This window comes from Psittacula echo (genome assembly GCF_963264785.1).
Source record: "Psittacula echo genome assembly, chromosome: 6".
Classification (NCBI taxonomy): domain Eukaryota; kingdom Metazoa; phylum Chordata; class Aves; order Psittaciformes; family Psittacidae; genus Psittacula; species Psittacula echo.
Genome location: NC_137743.1, coordinates 73,790,004 through 73,809,308, shown reverse-complemented (window position 1 = coordinate 73,809,308; position 19,305 = coordinate 73,790,004). Strand labels below are relative to the sequence as shown.

The 19,305-nt window shown below is 38.5% G+C and overlaps 2 protein-coding genes across 5 annotated transcripts in view; one reads left to right on the top strand and one right to left on the bottom strand.

Annotated features, from left to right (window-relative positions):
- HYCC2 (hyccin PI4KA lipid kinase complex subunit 2) overlaps window positions 1-10,469 on the bottom strand; it is a 56,807-nt gene extending 46,338 nt beyond the window's left edge. For all 4 annotated transcript variants that reach the window (XM_080620653.1, XM_080620655.1, XM_080620654.1 and 1 more), the window contains exon 1: window positions 10,329-10,469. The gene's annotated coding sequence lies outside the window, so the exon portion shown is untranslated. The remainder of the gene's footprint in view (window positions 1-10,328) is intronic.
- Window positions 10,470-10,694: 225 nt separating this feature from the next.
- On the top strand, window positions 10,695-14,971 carry NDUFB3 (NADH:ubiquinone oxidoreductase subunit B3). Its single transcript, XM_080620663.1, has 4 exons — window positions 10,695-10,834; window positions 11,117-11,351; window positions 12,637-12,778; window positions 14,694-14,971. The coding sequence occupies exons 3-4, from the start codon at window positions 12,639-12,641 to the stop codon at window positions 14,848-14,850; spliced, it is 297 nt and encodes a 98-aa protein (XP_080476789.1). The 5' UTR covers window positions 10,695-10,834; window positions 11,117-11,351; window positions 12,637-12,638; the 3' UTR covers window positions 14,851-14,971.
- Window positions 14,972-19,305: the final 4,334 nt, after the last annotated feature.

Sequence of the window (19,305 nt, the reverse complement as noted above, 5' to 3'; positions counted from 1 at the left end):
AACACCCTGGTACTGGCAATTATGTACATGTTTGCAAATTAAGATGATTATGTAATAATTATCTCTTATCAGTGAGCAGCAGGAATTTCATACTTGGGAGGAAATCCTCATGCTTTTGCCTCATCTGCCAGCTACCCAGTCAGCACGTAGAAAATACTTTGTAACAGTATTTTAGAACTGATTAGGAAACAAAATTGCTGTTACATTTCAATAACTAAAACCAAGAAATAAGATTGTAACTTCAAACATTCTCGTGCAATAAAAAAGTAAATGCTAATAAAAACCGTTTTCCATAGGTGGGGTTCATACGAATAAACATGCAGAAGTTATTTACAGCAACATTATGCATTTCAGAAAGGTAAAGTCTACGTTCACAGAGACAGAGATAATCATCACAATCCATTCAAAGCATTACTAAATGCTTTGCATTTAGTATCAATCCAGCACACATTACTAAAGCAGAATGCTCAAACAGTTCACAGAAATAGCAATAACTACCAATGGAATTTTGCATAAAGCCAGTACATGTAGAAAAAAAAAATTTGTCTACCAAAGCTACACATTGGAATATGAATTTGAAATACTTCAAAACTTGGTACAGCTTAAGACTTACTAAATAGTGATTAAGGCTTCCTAATTAGCATGTTAATGTCCATCTAAGACCTGTTTCCTCCTCTCTCTCAAAGACCAAAACTTTATTAACAAAGTAAGTTATCAAATACAGTCTCTGGTACATTACAATCCACGGGAGTATTACTAGTAGAAAAGAGCAGTTGACCACTACCACACCCTCACACATGTTCACCAGCCAAATGTGGTAAAATCCTTACAAAACATTTCAGTAAAATGACAAGCAGCCACGCTGAAGAAACTCTTTCCTAACAGCCAGGAAAAACCAAACAAAAATCAGCCCTATTGAACAACAGATTATTTTACAGCTTTCTGCATTTATTAGATGAAATTTACATCTACAGGCACCCCGCTCTTGACCTGAATTTCCTTGAACTTCCTTCTATCCTTCTTACATTGAGCCCAGTGTCCTGTCTTGAACACAGACTAGCATCCGCATGTCTGAAAAAATGAGGCACAGAGGAAATAAAAGAACTCAACCTTTGAACACTTGGTTAATTATACGTTGCCAAATAAAGGCACACACACACACACACAAGATCCCGTGACAATCAGCAAAATACTTGATTACACAATTTCAGAAGCATCAATGCCAATTAGTATACTGGCCACTGACCCCTAACTCAGTCTGGAATTCATCCACAGACTTTAACCCAATTACAACTTTGTGCACAACAAATGTGAAATCCCACTGTTGCACATTTACTTTTCTGCCTTAGCAGCATGAACTTTAATCAATTTAAATATTGAAGTAGCTAGGGGGAGAAGGTAAAATTACGAAGTTATTGTATAAGTATTATTATGGACTTTACCAGAGCATCTCCAAACATTTTCCTAAAAAATCCAGAATTTAAGTTTGAACAAACTTGGCAATTTAAAAACTAGACAGAAGACGCTAACATTTTAATTTCAATTAAAAGAATAAAATAGTGCAGTAATTTTAGTTTTTCCGTATTAAGTGCAAAAATTAACTACTAAATGCCATAGTCGAGCTGTAGCTAACAGAAAGGATTTAACCTATAGAAAGGAAAAAAACCAAAGACTGTATTCTTTCAAAGAGTTTAGTGCAGTAATTCCTGGAGCACAACATAGGTGTGTATAACACAATTGTCATCTGAATGATTTAAATATCCAGATGCCTCAAAAATATTTTTCTATGGCTGAAGTGACTGTAACAATTCAACAGTTTCTTTTTGGTATATACAAAGAATGACTGCATATGTATTTTCACCACTGATGCAGAAAAGGTACACATGCTGCAATGGCAGCAGTTATTCTCACTACAATTCGTAACACAATTAACACCTGCACAGGCGGAAAGGCATCTCAGTTATTTCTGCAAACAGCCCTTTGGAGACTCAAGGCCAAAAGGCCATGCCTAGACTCTTCACATTCCAGCAAGCAGCTGGGCAAATAGCGAGGTCAAGTGTTTTTAAGATTTTTATTCACTGCTTCACAGTTCAAACACTCATTATGGGGAGGAGAGAGAAAATCTTGTTCTCTCCTTCTCCCCCCAGACAAGCAAAAAGCAAGCTAGGAAGTTCTCTTACTCCACAGACAAGCAGACTTCTCAAACTCACCTGGTATTTACATTAACCTGGGTGAAGGCAAAGTTGAAGAGTCACAGCACATGAAACAAGCCCTGGCATATGCACAGACTTAAGCAAACAGAAAAGGTAGCAGCCTGCTAGTAGCCATCCTGTTCACTGGAGAATCATGAAATGCATGTGACAGTGATGATTTAAAGGAAAGGCTGCTGTCAAACAATGTCTATGAAAATAAACAACACAGAAATACAGCTTATGAATGCTCCGCTTAAATTAGTTCTGTATTTTAGGTATTTCTTTTCTACATTCATTCATTCTCCAGCCCAGAATTCTCATCCCTATTTGTATTTCCGTACGTAACACTTAACTGTTTAAGAGATTTCGCTACTTTGACATGGTAAGATTCACACTGCAATCTGCTGCAGTTCATTAACATGAATAAAGCTATCAGAATGGCTCTTGTGAAGTCTGACAAAACCAGCACCTCTTTCTGCGATCTTCCTAAGAAATTACCACAAATATGGTTTAATAACTTCTAGAAACTCAGGGATATTACTATTTGAAACTATTGCACAGATGCAACATTCAAGAGAGACCATGAGGTATTGTGGTTTGTCAGTTACATAATTATCAAATAGAATGGACACGCACTTAATTGAGAGGCAGCTCTGGAAGCTCAGCAATTTTGTCTAAAGGCTGTTCTATGCTAAGAACAAGAAACAAGCAGCTTAGTGGAAAAAAAAAAAAAAATACATGCACATAAGGAACTAGTCATTTTTCCATTCCACATTTAAACCCCCCTTGCTCTCCTCTGTGTCCATATTTAGCTCACGTCTCTATGCTCTTGAGCTCAACTGAACATCTTTAAAAAAAGCAATGGAAAGTTCTCCACTGTTACACACAGAGAAATATGAGCTTTTGCTAGGATAAATCCCTCTTCAGCGTGCCTTACATATCTATGTAAAAGGGCACTTTACTATTACTTAACGAGCTCCTCAATCACTACTTATGTAAGTTCGTTACAGTAAATGGACTTCAACCAATCATCTGTCTGTCCCACTGCTGTTATTAAAATATTAAGAGTCAGAAAATATATTACCACCCCCTCTTACTCTTTAGTATAACTAAAACTGTTGTACAAAGACTATCAAGACTAGGTTCCAGCTATAAACTCAGGCATTAGCTATGTCTGCTAAGTTCAGTTTTACATCTTTTAGCAAAGCAACATGTTCACAGCAGAAGCCTGGAAAAAAAAAAAATCATACTTTAACTTTAATTCTGAAGAAATAAATACAATTTGACTTCAACTGTGCCAGAAGCATGAAGAATTTTCATTTGCAAAATTTGGAGAGTGGGTATCCACACCTATCAAGTTATCTGACATCTTACATTAAGTTATGTACAGATAATGAAGACCGGTACAACAACCATTCTAAGCAGGGGGCTTTCTTGTAAATTACTATTTTTAGCTGGATGTGTATTTCCAACCATAAGGCATGAGCAACAATAGTCATATGCAGAAGAAACATATATTATTTTTAAAATGTATGTTCCTAAACTGGAGTAATAAAGTAGTATTAAAACTCAAAAGTTGAGCATTTAGATTTTTCTTCTTTGCCCTACTCTGATGGAATGCACTAGGATGCTTGCTAAAATTTGTCACTCCATACCCTTCATAACTAACTTTACATAAAAGCCTCCTACTTTCTAAAACATGTCCCAGCTGAAAGGTTATTGACCCTCCTATGTACAGCCATCATGATGTTGCTACCACATTATCTAAAGCAGGTGGTGAAACTACCAGTGTAGCTTACACATGGGGTACACTGGTCATAAGGTATCAGATTTACACAAAGTTCATGTTTAAAAGTATTTGAAAAACAAATAAGAATTTTTAGCTATTTTGTTGTCACATGCAGGAAGTATCCTATTTAAGACACATCTTCAAAATCTTGTGCTTAGGGTATTCAGGAAAGTTCCTGAAATAACTACAATGAGCTTCAAATTTTTTTTTCTAAATCAAGTTTTCTACCTTGTGGCCCTATTCCAAGTCAGAACACAGTCAGGTATGCAGAGGGGCTGCTCTCCAGCCTCTCCTAAAGATCAAGATATTCATAAACCTAAAGGAGACAGAGAGGACGTAGCAGAAAATAAGAAGAGGAGATGGAAAGAAGAAACAGACACCAGAATTCTCATAAATATGGTGAAAAATATCAGAAATAACCATATTATCATGTATTATATGAATAAAAGGAAAAAAAAAAACCAAGAACACTCAAGCAGATTTTACACATGTCACTTCATTATCTCCCAACCCAATATCTTCTCAGCTGAATGGTCATGAAAAATAAGATCATTCTTTTAAATTGTCTCACTATATTTCCAGATAGATGTAGATGCAGAATAATTCCCTCAGCCCAAATACGGGTCAAGGCATGGCAAAAGAGGGGAGGTAGACCCTAAATATAATGACATTTCGAAGTTCATACGCTATTAAACGCAAGGAATGAAAACATAAAAAGATCTCAGAATTATCAACATTGCCATGTATGAATCAGCAAATCAGTCACGTAGCCTTCACAAATGTCCATGTCACACATTTCACTTAAATATAATTCAGAGGAAAAGGTGTAACTATTTAAAGAACTCATGAACCATACATTACGCAGACAATCTGTATTCTAACAGACCTAACCAATTCAGTTTTCTGAAAAATCACAGTAAGTAAAATAAAAACATTATAAGATTAGCTAAATTATGGAGATTACACACAACAACAGAGTTAGCATTTCTGAACTGCAGAATTCACGGTTAGTCAAGCCACCTATGGAACTTACACAACATAAAATTACATGTTGCTAATTACTCCATAGGGAAAAAAAAGAAAAAAACTAACAAAACCACAAAAATACCCCAACAAATAAGCAAAACAAAAAACAACCACAGAACATGCAGAGAGAAGGAATTCATGGAAGAGTTTTAACAGGTCTGAAGCGCTCCAGCCATCTCCATCAGGTCCTATGCTGAACAGCATTACACAGCCAGGGAACTTTCCACTAATGCTATTCAATCCTGAGATAAAATAAATAATTAAATAAATAGTCTACTTGCCATTGTTATTCACCTGATGTTTTATTTCACTACCCTAATGGGATCTCCTTCCAAATGTCTCTGTTTTTTTTATTTTCACACAAAAGGAAGTTAATAAATTTGAGCCATAAAATCCATACTGCCTTACAGAATCACATGAGGAAGTCAAGGTGGCAAATCTGACATAGGCAGTGGGCAGCAGAGGCAAGCTGGACTGCCTGCAGAAGAGCAAAACACAATCAAGGAAAGACCAAAAAAAGGTGACTTGCCAATGACAGTTCTGTCTTTTACAAATCATCTGAATTATGGTTATCTAACTCAATAATATTTTATTAGTAATCACAAGTGACTCTCCCATTAATATTTTCAAATATAATCCATAGTATGAGAAACACATGATTTCAGAGAAAATGGTATCTTATGGTGACAGTAATGTTGCTGTGGAGTTCAGCCTAATCCTTCATGAGGGTACATGAGATGCAAATTACTCTACAATAGAACTAAATTAAAATATGCAGATTAGTTTAAAAGTTTTTATTAGACAAATACGATCCATGACCACATAATCTATTTTTCTTCAAACATTATAAATGAACATAAATGTCATATAATAAACATCTGTAGCACACAATATCTTCTTTGGCTCTAAGGAAAGCAGAATATTAAAAAGTTTGTGCCCAAATTCATAACATTTAACAGAAAAATAGAACACTAACAGAAGAATGACTAATGGCCACACAGCTATTTTCCTTACAATAAAAAAATTTCACCATTATTGATAACCTTCAGCATGTGTTGGAACAGCTTGCAAACTGTGTATTACTTTACCCAGCCCCCAATCATGGTTTGTATGTTCTCTTTTCTGTAGGATTCCTGGCAAAAGAGAATCGTGGTTTACAGTATGGTTTTACTACATAACTATATTTTATTTCATCAGAAGTGCCCTTTACCTCTTGAACTTATATTTCAAGTTTAGGAACTGAAGGCCGAATTCTACACAAAAAAAGGAGAGCAATAAGTCACTCCATAAATCTCTCCTATGCCTAAAGTTAAAAGACATTTTTAAATTATTTTTCTTCTTATTAAAAGCATGAATTATCCAAGCTAAGGTGCAGAAAGAAGAATTCAACCAACTTGCTATTCTATCTACTATTAGTTACACAAACTAACTCAGAGTACTTTCTTACTCTCAAAGAACCCTATCTGGGCACATACTGAAATGTAAGAAATTCAACTTAAACATAAGAAGAAAATTATTTAGCATGAGGTATTTAACCACTGGAACAAGTCACCCAGAGAGGTCATGAAGCCTCTAGCTTTGGTGATACTGAAAATCCAACTGGACAGTGTCCCAAGGAACCTGTCCTAGCTGCCGTGCTGTGAGCAAAGAGGTTGAACTACTTGATCAACAGAGTCCCTTTCAACCTCAACCATCCTGAAATTCCATTTTTTTAAATCTCTACTTCTGCAACAACAGAAGAAAGGTTCAGGAAAGAATAAAACAAGAAATCATTCAGACAGTACCTGACACCTGCAAACCTTTTTTAAAGGCATCCTCTCTCTTTTATAGTTACATTTACAGCCTACATTAAAAGTCTGAACAATTTGTACAACTCAGACGCTAATGTTTCCTTGGGCACAACTCTGCATAAAGTTTTATCTACTTCAAGTAAATAACTGGAAAGTAAACACTGTGGAACACAGCATTAAGTAACTCAAGAATTACTTCTCACAATTCTATTTGCAAATGACAATAACTGACTAAAGTAGTAAGTCAAACTGTACTACTGATGACTGTCCCTGCTCAGATCAATTTCCCTCCAAAAGAGTCATGGGACTTTTTAAATGACCATTTCTATGGCACTGATGTCCTTTGTGAGGAGTCAGCCAGGGAAGCCTCCAGCTTCATTTCCTGATACTAGTTTGTATCTTAACATAAGGGAATAAGCATAAAGATAATTAATGTAATCTAAAACTATTTTCTTGCTCAGACAAGTGTTTGAGTGAACACATTGCCACGATCTTTAAAGATTCTAAACTCGTATCAAACTGCCTGGGAAAGAACCAAACAGTTGTGCCCCTCCTTATACAAAAACCAGAGAGTATCATATGAAGCTCTCTCACACAACAGGTTCAAATTGGAACAGAGGAATGACTTATTCACACAACACAGTAAGTATGGTGCCTATTGCCAGAAAAAACGGTAGATGCAAAATTCATACACAACTCAAAAGGGTTTAAAAATTAAGTATATCCATGGAATAAAAATCTATACAAAACATCATCCCCACTGAGAGACTGGGAGAGGTGACCTAAGGCGTAACCCTATACACTTCCCTAGAAATAAAGCACTGACTGTCAAATACTGTTTAGCTGTGGAGACAAGCAGAACTTGAAATGATAGTCCTGTCACATACCAGGATCCCAGAGCTTTAAACTTCAAGAGACAACAGCAGATTAATCCAGTATGGCTGCTCTTGTGAAGAATATTCTTCAAAAGAAACTAAGACCATTGCACCAGCATATTACTTTTCCAAAAGAGAGGTGAAACAGCAGTTTGAGATTGTGATAGGAACCATAAAATATTTAGCTCTCTAATGCCACCCAAGAAAATAATTTGCTTCCCCACTTTTCACAGTTTTTTTTAAAACATCCAAAGAAACAAAGGTGGAATAAAGAAAGATCTTTTTCATCATTATTCTAATTAAAGCAGGATTGATCATTTCATTCAACTGACAAAAAGCTTCCAATGACTTACAAATTACTACTAATACAAATCCAGAGAAAGTAACATGAAATTTCAGGAAAAAAAGATACAGTAGTTAAGTGGTTCAAATAAATATTAGGACACTGAGGGAGGGGAGGGAGGGGGAACAAAACATCACACACACAAACAAGACCCTACCCAAACACAGAAAAAGACCAAAGAACCCCACAACCCTTTTTTGTCTTCCCAAAACTGAAAATACTTCAAGTCACTGTCAGTCACACAGCTTTCTACTCCAGAAAACAATCACAAAGAGCATACCACTAAATACAATTCAGTGCTAGAGAGAATGTTATTTGCACAGGCAGAGAAGAACAGAACCCATAATGTATCTCAGAATGTGTAATCCAGAATGCATAATCCAGAATGCATATCAACACAAATTTCCGGAAACATGGGCTTTTGAAAGCTATTAGAGAAAGTCCTGCCATCTTCCTTTAACCTAGAACATAAGCAGGAATCCCATCTAATCATAACTAAGCATAGCTGGACACAAGCTAACATAACTGTATCCTAGAACACTTAATCTTTTCAGCAATTGTCCCCTCCATAAATAGTAAAAAAAAAAAAAAAAAAAAAAGAAAGAAAAAAGGCAACTGACTAAATCACAAAAAGTACTGATTACTTGTACAGGGAGTCCAAACGACCTTCCCTTCCTAAAGGTCATACAGCATTTTCTACACAAGATGAAAATTCCCTTTCTTTATGTTAGTTCCTTATGCACACTATTAACTTCTTCAGGCTGACACTGCAATTATGGTGAAATTTCCTCTCAAAACCAGATTGTAGCAAGACTGTAACTCCCTTGAAATTATGCAGACTCATTTATTTGGTGAGGATACAGCTTCAAAAAGCTACCTATATTCCCAAAACTTCACATCCTTCATATTTGCAATCTTATTTTTAAAAGAAAAGAGTATAGTCCACACTGAAAGAAGAGGAAATTCAACAAGCAAAACATTAAGCAACCTCAAGCAATCTATCAACTGCACACAGTTTTTCCTATGAAGAGTTTTTACCTACTTGGGTAGGTGGAAACAGCTACCCAAAACCTGGTTAAACCTTGAAAATGATAGCATATTTGAAGACAAATCTTACTGAGTGCACTCCTCTGCTACAATTCTGCTCAGACACAATAGGTCACATAAAGCCAATATTCTGTGATCAGAACTGAATACTATGTTGACAGACTCAGCAATACCAGTCAAGTATGGATTCATGCATAAATAATCAAGTCATGCTTCCAAGCTCCATGAAGACAACAAAACAAATAAACAAATCACAGATAAACCCAGGACTTTGTATTTTTCATTCAAAATATAAAACCAAAGTGCCTGGCATCCAACATGTCTATGAGTCATTGGAAAATTTTCTCTGAGGAAAATACTAACATTCCTCAGCAACACTGGACTTTGAACACATACCCATTAACTTTCAGCTACACTTAGAAACAAGCAATACTTTGCAGGTATCTGACAGAACTTCATCCCTTATAAGACAGAGATGCAAGCACCTCATGAATAAAAAGCCCTCCTGCAATTCCACCTCACTCAATCACAAAAAAACAAATGTGTCTCCTCTCATTCTGGCACGGCATCTGCAGAGATGAGACTGCTCTGAATCTTGTAGACTTTATCTTGCAGTAAAAAACATTCAGTGCCGAAACCAGAGTCTGGACTAAACAGATGGCACCCTATTTAGACCAGTTTCACTGTTAATAACATGATAATGGCATTCCCCCTTGGAACTCTTCTCATGCATTTCTAGTATCCCTATTAAAAAAAAAACAAAAAAAAAAAAAAACAAAAACAAAAAAAAAAACCACAAACACAAACCCTGAAACCTAGAAGCTTTACATCAAGATATTTAAAAAAAAAGAAAAAAAAAAGAAAAAAGGGCACGACAGCCTATCCTAAAATTCAACCAGCATAATCTATAGTGTTTATTCTTGTCCTTATTAAGAGCATCTGAAATTAAGATAAACAGAGTTTGCATTCTGCTCTAAAGAAACAGCATTATCGATTCATCAACAACTGATGAATAATTTCAGCCTTTTTAAGTCACTGAGTAGTTAACTTTGAACAGCTTCTTTTCGGAAGAAAAGGTCTGTGTACTTAACCTTGAGGAAGATAAAAAATAACTGAATTATCCCGACACCAACGCAAACGACACTTCACAATTACACAGGCACAGCACGCAAAATGCCGAGCTCCCCAGAGACAGGTGCTGAATGGAACCAAGCGACCTTCTCATTCAAGAAGCAGCTGTCAAGAGAATTCTTAACTTCCACTTACCTTTCAGTGCAGTCCCAGGATCTCAGGACGCCTCCCCGCTTCTGCTACGGAAACAAAGAGCGATGCTCTTTTAGGATGTATCCACTGAAAACCACGAGTCTGCTCCTGATGCCAGCTGGGCTTGGGAGCACCTCCTATTTCCCTACAACTTCTTCCCCTGAAGAAGCGCACCCCGAGGGCGGGCGGGCAGGCAGCGGGAGGGCACTGCTCCGGGCCCCGCAGCCGTTCCGCCGTCCTCCGCGGTCAGGGCCGGGGGCGAGCGGGCCCGGGGCTTACATAACCGCTGGGCGCGGGTATGCTCCCCCCGCCGCCTGAGGGGAGAGGGAGGGGAAAGGGAGGGGAAAGGGGAGGCCGAGCGCGGCGCCCCGCCGAGTGGCGATAGCGGGAGATGGGGGCGGGGGGAAACGGCGGCTCGCGCCCCCACACGCACAGACTCCGCGGGCTTCCGTCCCTGCTTGCGCAGCCGGCAGCGACCGACGGACAACGGCAAACGAAGAGCAAGCAAGGTAATGAGGAGCCCTGGTGCCGGCCCAGGCCCCGCCGCCCGCCGTCAACACCACCACATCACCCCCAACAGCTTCGGTACCGACTCCGTCACCCTCTTATTCTTATTCTTCTTTTCTTTCTTCTTCTTCTCCTCCGCTGCCGCCGCCACCACCACTTCCAACCACTGCCAACCCCGCAACTTAACAATACACCCGCCCATTGGGCCGCTCCCGCCCCCAACAAACCCCGCACTGATTGGCCGCTCTCTCCTCCATGTCTGTCTCCCTCCCCCTCTCACCCAGCTCCTGGGCACCGCTCTTGTGCGGGACCTGCCTCGTTGAGTCGCGACAGGAGCGCTGCCAGCAACAGAGGGGAGAGCAACGGCTTCGCTGCCTTCACCAGGACACAGGAGGAAGCGGAACGGAAGCTGCCCGGAACCCTCGTGGCTGGGTACGCTTCCTGTAGCGGCCGGTCCTCTTGGCGACTTCCGCTTCCGGGTGACAGCTGCGTTCCGAAGGAGAGTCACAGAGCGGACAGGTACCGAGGGCTCGTCGGTGAGAGGGGCGAAGGCGAGCGAGGGCGCTCTCTAGAATCTGCCCGCGCCCTTGACCTCCTCGGGAGTGTATATGTGCGCGGGAGAGGAGAGGGGCTGATGGCGGCGATGTCTGCTGTCCCGGGCTGTGCGCCCGAGCCGGAGCGGCTCAGCGCAGCCGTCGTGGCCCTTCCCCGGGCACCGTTAGACGGGCACCTGCCCCGCCCGAGCTACCAGGCCTCCCTGCTGGCACCCTGCACGCCCGCCCCATCCCGGGGCGCCTTTTCGGCCCTGCTGGTGGTGGCAGGGGGTGCGCGGCCCGTGCTGCAGTGCAGCCTGTACCCGCTGGTGCGCATGCGCGCAGCCACCACACACACACACACACACACACACACACACACACACACACACACACCCCGCCCCCGCCGTGTGCAAAGGGGCCTTCTGGCGGGAGGTGTCTGGGGTGTAATGTGGTGGGAGCTTCTCGGGTAATGTCTGCATTAGGGGTTGTCCTCAGGTTTTCTTCTGCAAGAGGATCCTGTTTGTCTCCATCAATTGGTGTCTTCAAGAGTTACAGGCTTTAAAGCTCTGTTCTCTGCACCATTACATTCCAATCAATTCTTGTAAAAATTAAGGACATTGAATCTGTTCTTTGCTACCAAGTATGTGTTAAAATGGCAAAGAAACCAACTCAAAGAGTCTCAGGTGCTTTGTGAAAATAAAGACTTAAAAGCCGTTATTTTCTTACAGTCCTTCATGATCACACTGAAAATGTTTTCCTTCCCATCTGCCTTGATCACATTTTTAATAAGAACCTTAATATTTTCATAGTTCTCTCAAAGGTATACCTAAATAAAGCATGTACTTCACAGCCTCATGAAATGCCCGGTAAGGTGCATCTCCTTGCCCTTTATTGCCACGGATGTTAGATTAAATTGGAGGCGACTAAATTGGAGGCAACTAAACAGGAGCTGAGGAGCCAAGTCTTTGTTTTTCTTCTGTTTTTCTTACAACACAGTTGTATGTGACTTACAACACAGTAATACTGAAGTGTGCACAGTTTGCTTTAATTGTGCTTAATCATGAACTTCTGAAATGCAGCACAAAGTCTCTTGGCTCTCTGTTCTACACTGCACTGTGTACAGTGCAGAAGATGCTTTGTATGCAGTGTGAGTTGCTTTGGAATACTTCTTGTAACCTCCCTGCCTTTCCTGTACAGCGTATTGTTGTTTACAGGTGTGTGAAAGTAATCTGATATTGTCCAAGAAATAAAAAAATCTTTTCTTGTAGGTATGGGGCATGGAAATGAACATGGCCATGGCCACAGCAAAATTGAACTCCCTGACTACAGGCAATGGAAGATAGAGGGTACTCCACTGGAGAAAGTCCAGGAACAGCTAGCTAAGCGGGGTCTTAGGGATCCATGGGCTCGGTAAGTGCAAGAGCCTCAGAATTTTAATGTCATGATTCTATGTTGTAGTATCAACTGGACCTGGTCAGTGCAGATTATTCTTTTACTAAAAATACTGAAAATGTGTCTAGAATACATTAGTCAGCACTTCAGTTAAGTTTTTATTTACTTTGTTGCATGGAGGTCACACCTTGCATCACCTTCACCAGTCTCATTTCGCAAGGCACCCTTGCACTTTGTGATCTTTCAGGATGATACAGGCACAATGACCTCCTCCACCAAAACATGTAAGTAGTATTAGGTCTTGCATACATGAGTAAGTCTATACCTTTTCAGCAAAGAAGTTGTGTGCTCAGATCTTGTTGAAGTTGATGTAATGTCTGTTGCCTCTATTTCTGTGGAGTGCAAATAGTGTTAGTTTTGTTCTTCCTTTGCTTCAGGCAAAATTCTCAGCAAGCAGTAGGCATATTCACATTTTTTTTAAAATGAACAGTTTAACATCATATATCTAGTGTAAATTAACCTGACTTTTAGTGCATAGACCTCCAAGTTCACAAAGTGCTGCAAAACACCAAAACGGAAAAGAGCTTGTGTAATATTTGTTGCCCCTCCTAGATAAAAAATTTAATTAATGCTTCTCTGGTAGAAGAAGGAAATAGAACCAATTACGTGAAGAGCTGAAATAAGGAACAAAGTCAAACTCTCAAAGCATGAGATGATTCGTCCTGAACTTTTCAAATTCTATGTAATATTCCAGTTCCATAGGACAAGTATTGTGCCAGTCTTCCTTAACAAAGGAGAAATTAAAGTATGAAGTTACTTACTTCAGTAATCTGGAAGAAGATTGCATTATTAATATCTTGCACTAGAAGTCTTGAAAATGTAACCCTCTCTAGGGCTCCCTTTTTTGGTATATTAAATTCCTTTTAACAGGGGATCAGCTTTCCACCTTTGTAGCAAATGCACATTAATGGACATATTCAATATAGAATAAACTGTGTGAAAGATGTCGTATTTGGAAACCTAAACCTGTAATTAGTACCCTGTATTAGCATCTAGAAGATGCTTTCCATGCCAAAAAGCCTTCATCCCAAGTCACAGAAGCCATCTGCACAAGGGGTTATTTATGAACATAAATATTTGACCCTTGTTTAAAAAAAATCTGTATCTTCTGAAATGATGGTTCTGACTTTATTGCTTGTTTTTGTGCAAACATTTTTTTCCTTTTCTTAAGGACTTTTGACTCCTTAAAAGAGACAAACTGTGTTCATCTCTATAGATTACACTGGTTGTGCTACACATACATACTTACAGTCAGTTATAATAGTGACCAACATTTTAGTAACTATAGGTTGAAAACAGTAAGGCAAAACAGTGTAAGGTTCAAATATTTTGTAGTTTAATAGTCAAACACACTTTTTCCCTTTTTTTTTTAAAAAAAGTTTTAGTAGGCTTTTCTGATACTGATATAGTTCAGTGTTGTATTGTAAAACAGAAAGTGCCTTCCCATTAGTAAGTTTTCTATGACTGGAAAAAATAGTCCCTTTTAAGATTTAACTATGCTAGATACCATCTAGTACAGCGACTAACCTTTGCAGTCATTCCATCCCATGCGTGTGCTAGCAGGTTCTGATTTTGTTTCAAACAAGACTAAAACAGAAGATAATTATGGGGAGCTTACTACAATTATGTTGTTTGCTGGCATTACTTGTGTCTCAAATTGTATGCATAAAGGGTTAGAGTTAATATCATGTATTTTACATGTGGTGACTCCTGTTACTTAAATAATATTTAAGTGATAGAAATGTTACAGTCTTAGTGTGTATCTAGTTGAAATACCTTAATTTTTTTTTTTTCCTGGAACGAAGATATTCTTGTTAATGTTTATCACAATGGCTCCACTGATCTTACTCTTTTGATTTCATTTTTCTTTTAGTAATGAAGCCTGGAGGTACATGGGTGGCTTTGCAAAACCTGTCACCTTAACAGAAGTCTTTACTAGGGGACTTAAGTGGGGATTTGCAGCCTTCGTCATTGCTCTTGGTATTGAATATACTCTGTTTCCTCCAAAGAAGAATGGAGGCCATCACTGAAGATCAAATATGACAACTTAATTAGCAGAAACATATATAAGCATGCGTCTCACTCTGTACTTATATTATGCATATTAAAGACTATCACGGCCAAAAACATGTTTCTTTGATTTTATTATACTTTTGTGGAAGGATCAAAAAACATTGCTGGAGCAATTTACCTGACTTCAGTCAGGGGAAAAAAGCCCAAGACATACATATGCTTTTGGGTTTTCTGTACCATCCTTTAAAGAACAGAGCAAACTATCAGTCCAGCTCTTCTAAGCCCTGCCAATGTTCTATTAAATGAAATTGAGAAGCATGTTGCTATTAAGAGGAAAAACTGTACTATATTAATAACAGTTTTAATAATTATTATTTCCTAGTAAGTGGTAATGAATGAATTGTCATTTCTTAAAAGTATAATTTGTTGTGGTTTAAGTCCAGCCACACAGTGTCTCTCTCACTCCCCCCTTCCTCCCCCCCATCCCCAGGCTCCCAGAGGGATGAGGAGGAGAATCGAAAGAATGTAACTCCCATGGGCTGAGATAAGAACAGTCCGGTAACTAAGGTATAACGCAAAACCACTACTGCTACCACCAATAGTAATAATGATAAGGGAAATAACAAGGGAAGAGAATACAACCGCTCACCACCCGCCAACCGATACCCAGCCTGACCCGAGCAGTGATCTAGCCCTTCTGGGTAACTGCCCCCAGTTCTACATCCTGGGCATGACATGCTGTGGTACAGAATACCTCTGGCTAGTTTGGGTCAGGTGTCCTGTCTCTGCTTCCTCATGGCTTCCCCTCCTCCCTGGCAGAGCATGAGACTCAGAAAGTCCTTGGTCAGAATAAACATTACTGAGCAGCAACTAAAAACATCGGTGTTATCAGCGCTGTTCCCAGGCTGAAAGTCAAAACCACAGCACTGCACCAGCTACCAAGAAAGAGAAAAATGACTGCTACTGCTGAACCCAGGGCAGTTACTATTAAATTCTCTGCCTCTAAATAAAAAGAACCATTACCTTTATGCTGTAAAAAGTACCTGAAACTACTTCAATATATATGAAAATAGTAAAGCTTATACTTAATTCTGTTGAAGAATTGGCAGACACTATGCACCAAAATAATCTGCTATGTAATATCCAAAAATTATATTGCTACCACAATGCCACATTCACAAAGCAGAGTAGAATGTAGTAGTAATTTGTTTCGCATTTCCTATTTTTTTCTTTAAATTATCTAGCAGCTTTTGAAGTACTTTAAAAATGCCTAGAATGGGGACTATAGTACAAAAGGGCCTGTTTACAGTGTATGTCCTCTGCAGCACTATGAATTAGAATTAGCTAAATATCCTATTGTAAATGTTGTTATGCCATTAGTAACATAAGCTAAGGAGGGTGTACTATGTATTTTTTCAATCCCAACAGCAGGCTATCAGTGTCACTAAACAGAAAAGCAAAATTAGACAAGGGAGAAACTAAATGCCACTACTCAATTACGTAGTGTACTTCCATGGTGAAGAAACTGTAAAGTTACATCACAAATTGCAGGTTTACATACGATTTGAAAGTCCTACCAAACATAGCTGGAGTATGGGGGGTGGGGTGGGTTCATATATATAATCTTGCTCAGGAAGGCTGTGTGTGAATATATAACAGCGCTTTATTTTTAGAACCAATCAACATCTGTTACTGTGGGAGTGCAGCTGCCCTGTTCAGTGGAATTTGTCACATCTGACATTGCTCAAGGCACTGTTCATAGGGCAAGCTTTTCTTGCCTAATTCTTTCTCAAGAATCCCTATCCAGTTGCATCATTCAATGAAAAAAAAAAAAAAAAAATCAAGAACCTACCGGGTAAGCTCCATTGCACAAAATATTTGTCCCTTAGGCAGTCCCACCCAGGATACACATTTTCAAAGGCTGGCATTCACTGCTTGTTTTCTGTCTGAGCCCAAGCCTAAACAACTTAAGATAAGTGAATTTTAGACAGCTGTTCAGAAAAACAGATGTGGAGGATTTGTGCTGCTCACTTCAGCTGCTCTTTATAATTTGAACTTGGGGTGCAGTACTTGCATGCTGAATGGCTGCTCTCACACCTCAACTCTGTTTCAGCTGTTGCAGAAGCTTAAGACTTAAAAAAAAAAAAAAAAAAAAAAGAAAACCTTTAAGCTGTAGTTGCTCCCATTTAGTTTCCTGTTACGAAAGTTTGCTTTCATGTTCTTCTTTATGAATACTTTTCATTGGGTTTTGTTTGTTTGTTTGTTCTACAGCAAATTCTTCAGAGTCTAAGGTAAAGTTGCTGTAAGTTCCTATGGAATTAGTCTGTCTAAACAGTACAAGCATGCCACTACACTGATGTAGCAGATAGCTCAGATGCTAGCTGAAGAGATATTCATTATTATGTTTTCAAGCACTAGCAGATGAATACAGATATGAAGTTACTGTAATCATATTTTCAGCTTACAGAACCTTAGTACGTTGCTTAGCTTATTGAGACCAGTTCAGCTGCTGTGTAAACTAATGCATTCCTCAATAATTTTTGAAAACAAGATCATTCTATCAAGACTACTGTATATGAAGAAAGTTAAGATGATCAAAATCTTATGTCTTCTCATTTCAGCTGCAGTTTCCAGAAAATTTACATGCATGCAAGAAAACTCAATTTAATTTCCACAGATGCTCTGCTTTAAAGATTTTTCTTCTGTAAGGAAGATCATAAGAATAAACCTTGCCAGCATTCTATATAAGCAAATATATTGGGCATATTCACACTTAAACAGATCAGTTTATGTAAAATTAATGGATTTACTAATGAAGGTGATTATCATTCACTGGTGTAATAGCCAGATGGCAACCACTGCTCTAAGCAACTGCCTCAATTTATGATAAATATATTTTGCCAATATTGTAGAATATAAATATGTCTCATTATTATACATACAATATTGAAAATTTTTACTTCACAGGTATTTTAACACTAATCCTGCCTGGGGATGGAGTATTTCCTGTGTATTAAAATAATAGTACCAAATCTGTCTTCACTGTAACCATAGCAATTACTATCTTTACATTAAAACAGCCTTTATACCAGCACAGATATTTTATAGTGCAAAGAACAGGGTTGCAAACAGCAGTGGAACCTGCAGGTGAGGAACATACATGACTGTAACACCACAATCAGGAAGTTCCTTCTGTGTCTTAAGTTCCGAAAAATAGAACTGATGATGCTTCATTTTCTAAAATGCAGGTAGAAATCCCATCTCCATCAGTAGTCAAAGACCTGTTTCTGTTCACCTGCAAAGATACTTGCGATTTATCTATTGTTTTTGCTAATGCTACCTTTAATACTTATATAATTAGCATAATCTTCCAAATTTGTATATTACAGAGAAACAGCAAAACTATTCCAAGACAGTAGTGACTACATTGCAGTATAAATTGGATGTCTCTGGAATTCCTATTTCAGGGCTTAACCATTCTCATCATGAGTTGCAGTTTAAATAGCAAACTGTAACTGTGTGCATTCGATATTAATCTGCCTTTAAGTCTCTCCTGGAAACCTTCCTACAAAAATCCTTGTTGACCTCTAAAACTACAAGCTTCTACCCCACAATTACATCCTTCCCAAAGCAGTATTTATTAGCTAAGACTATTTACATCAATGCAAGTGCATTTTCTACATGCAGCTAGGAGTGTACGCCTCAAGGGGTTTTACACGGAACATCCTCAGGACTCATGCTTGTCTTCCAATTAAGTTTACAGATTTCATCTTGGGTATCAAAACATGTATGGGTAGGACATGTATGACAGGGAACTGATTTTACAGGTGATTATATTATTTATATATGTTTTATATATTTATATATACATGATTTATTCTCATTTGTAAACCAAATGGAAATCTGAAATCTGGAAGTTAGATAATCCTTTTACCATTGTTGCAATGGAAAAGAAAAACTCTTTACAACAGTGTCTTCCCTTAGTGACTTAGCCTTTTAATAATAATGAAAGCAACACCAACACGTAACAAGAAAAACTAGTGACACTGTTTATATGCACACATGGAATGCACTCATCCTGACCATACCAAGTCTGATTTTGAAATATACAGCATAAAAGTTCATATTTTAAGAGGCATTATTAAAATTCATTTTGTTCTATATAACTAGGAGAATCTACAAAATTAAATAGATCAAACCTATTATGAAGGCATATCAAGATTGACATGTCCAAAACAAAGATTTATAAGCAACGCCCTCTAAATAGAAACATATAGCACCATCTCTTCCCAATCACATCTAACTTTACTGGTATGCTCTATGTTTTACACTATATTTGTTTATAGTTTCAGTTTACATGAGAACTTACAGATGAAGCCAATGTAGTACTTCAGCTTTGAAACGGGAACAATGAAAATGCTTGTATACAATTCATAAACACTGCCTATAAATATGAAAATCATGAAAACTGT

Coding starts and splice junctions, on each gene's coding strand:
- NDUFB3 (XM_080620663.1), top strand. CDS start 12,639: ATGGGGCATGGAAATGAACATGGCCATGGCCACAGCAAAATTGAACTC. Junction 12,779..14,693: donor CTTAGGGATCCATGGGCTCG/GTAAGTGCAAGA, acceptor TTTTTCTTTTAG/TAATGAAGCCTGGAGGTACA.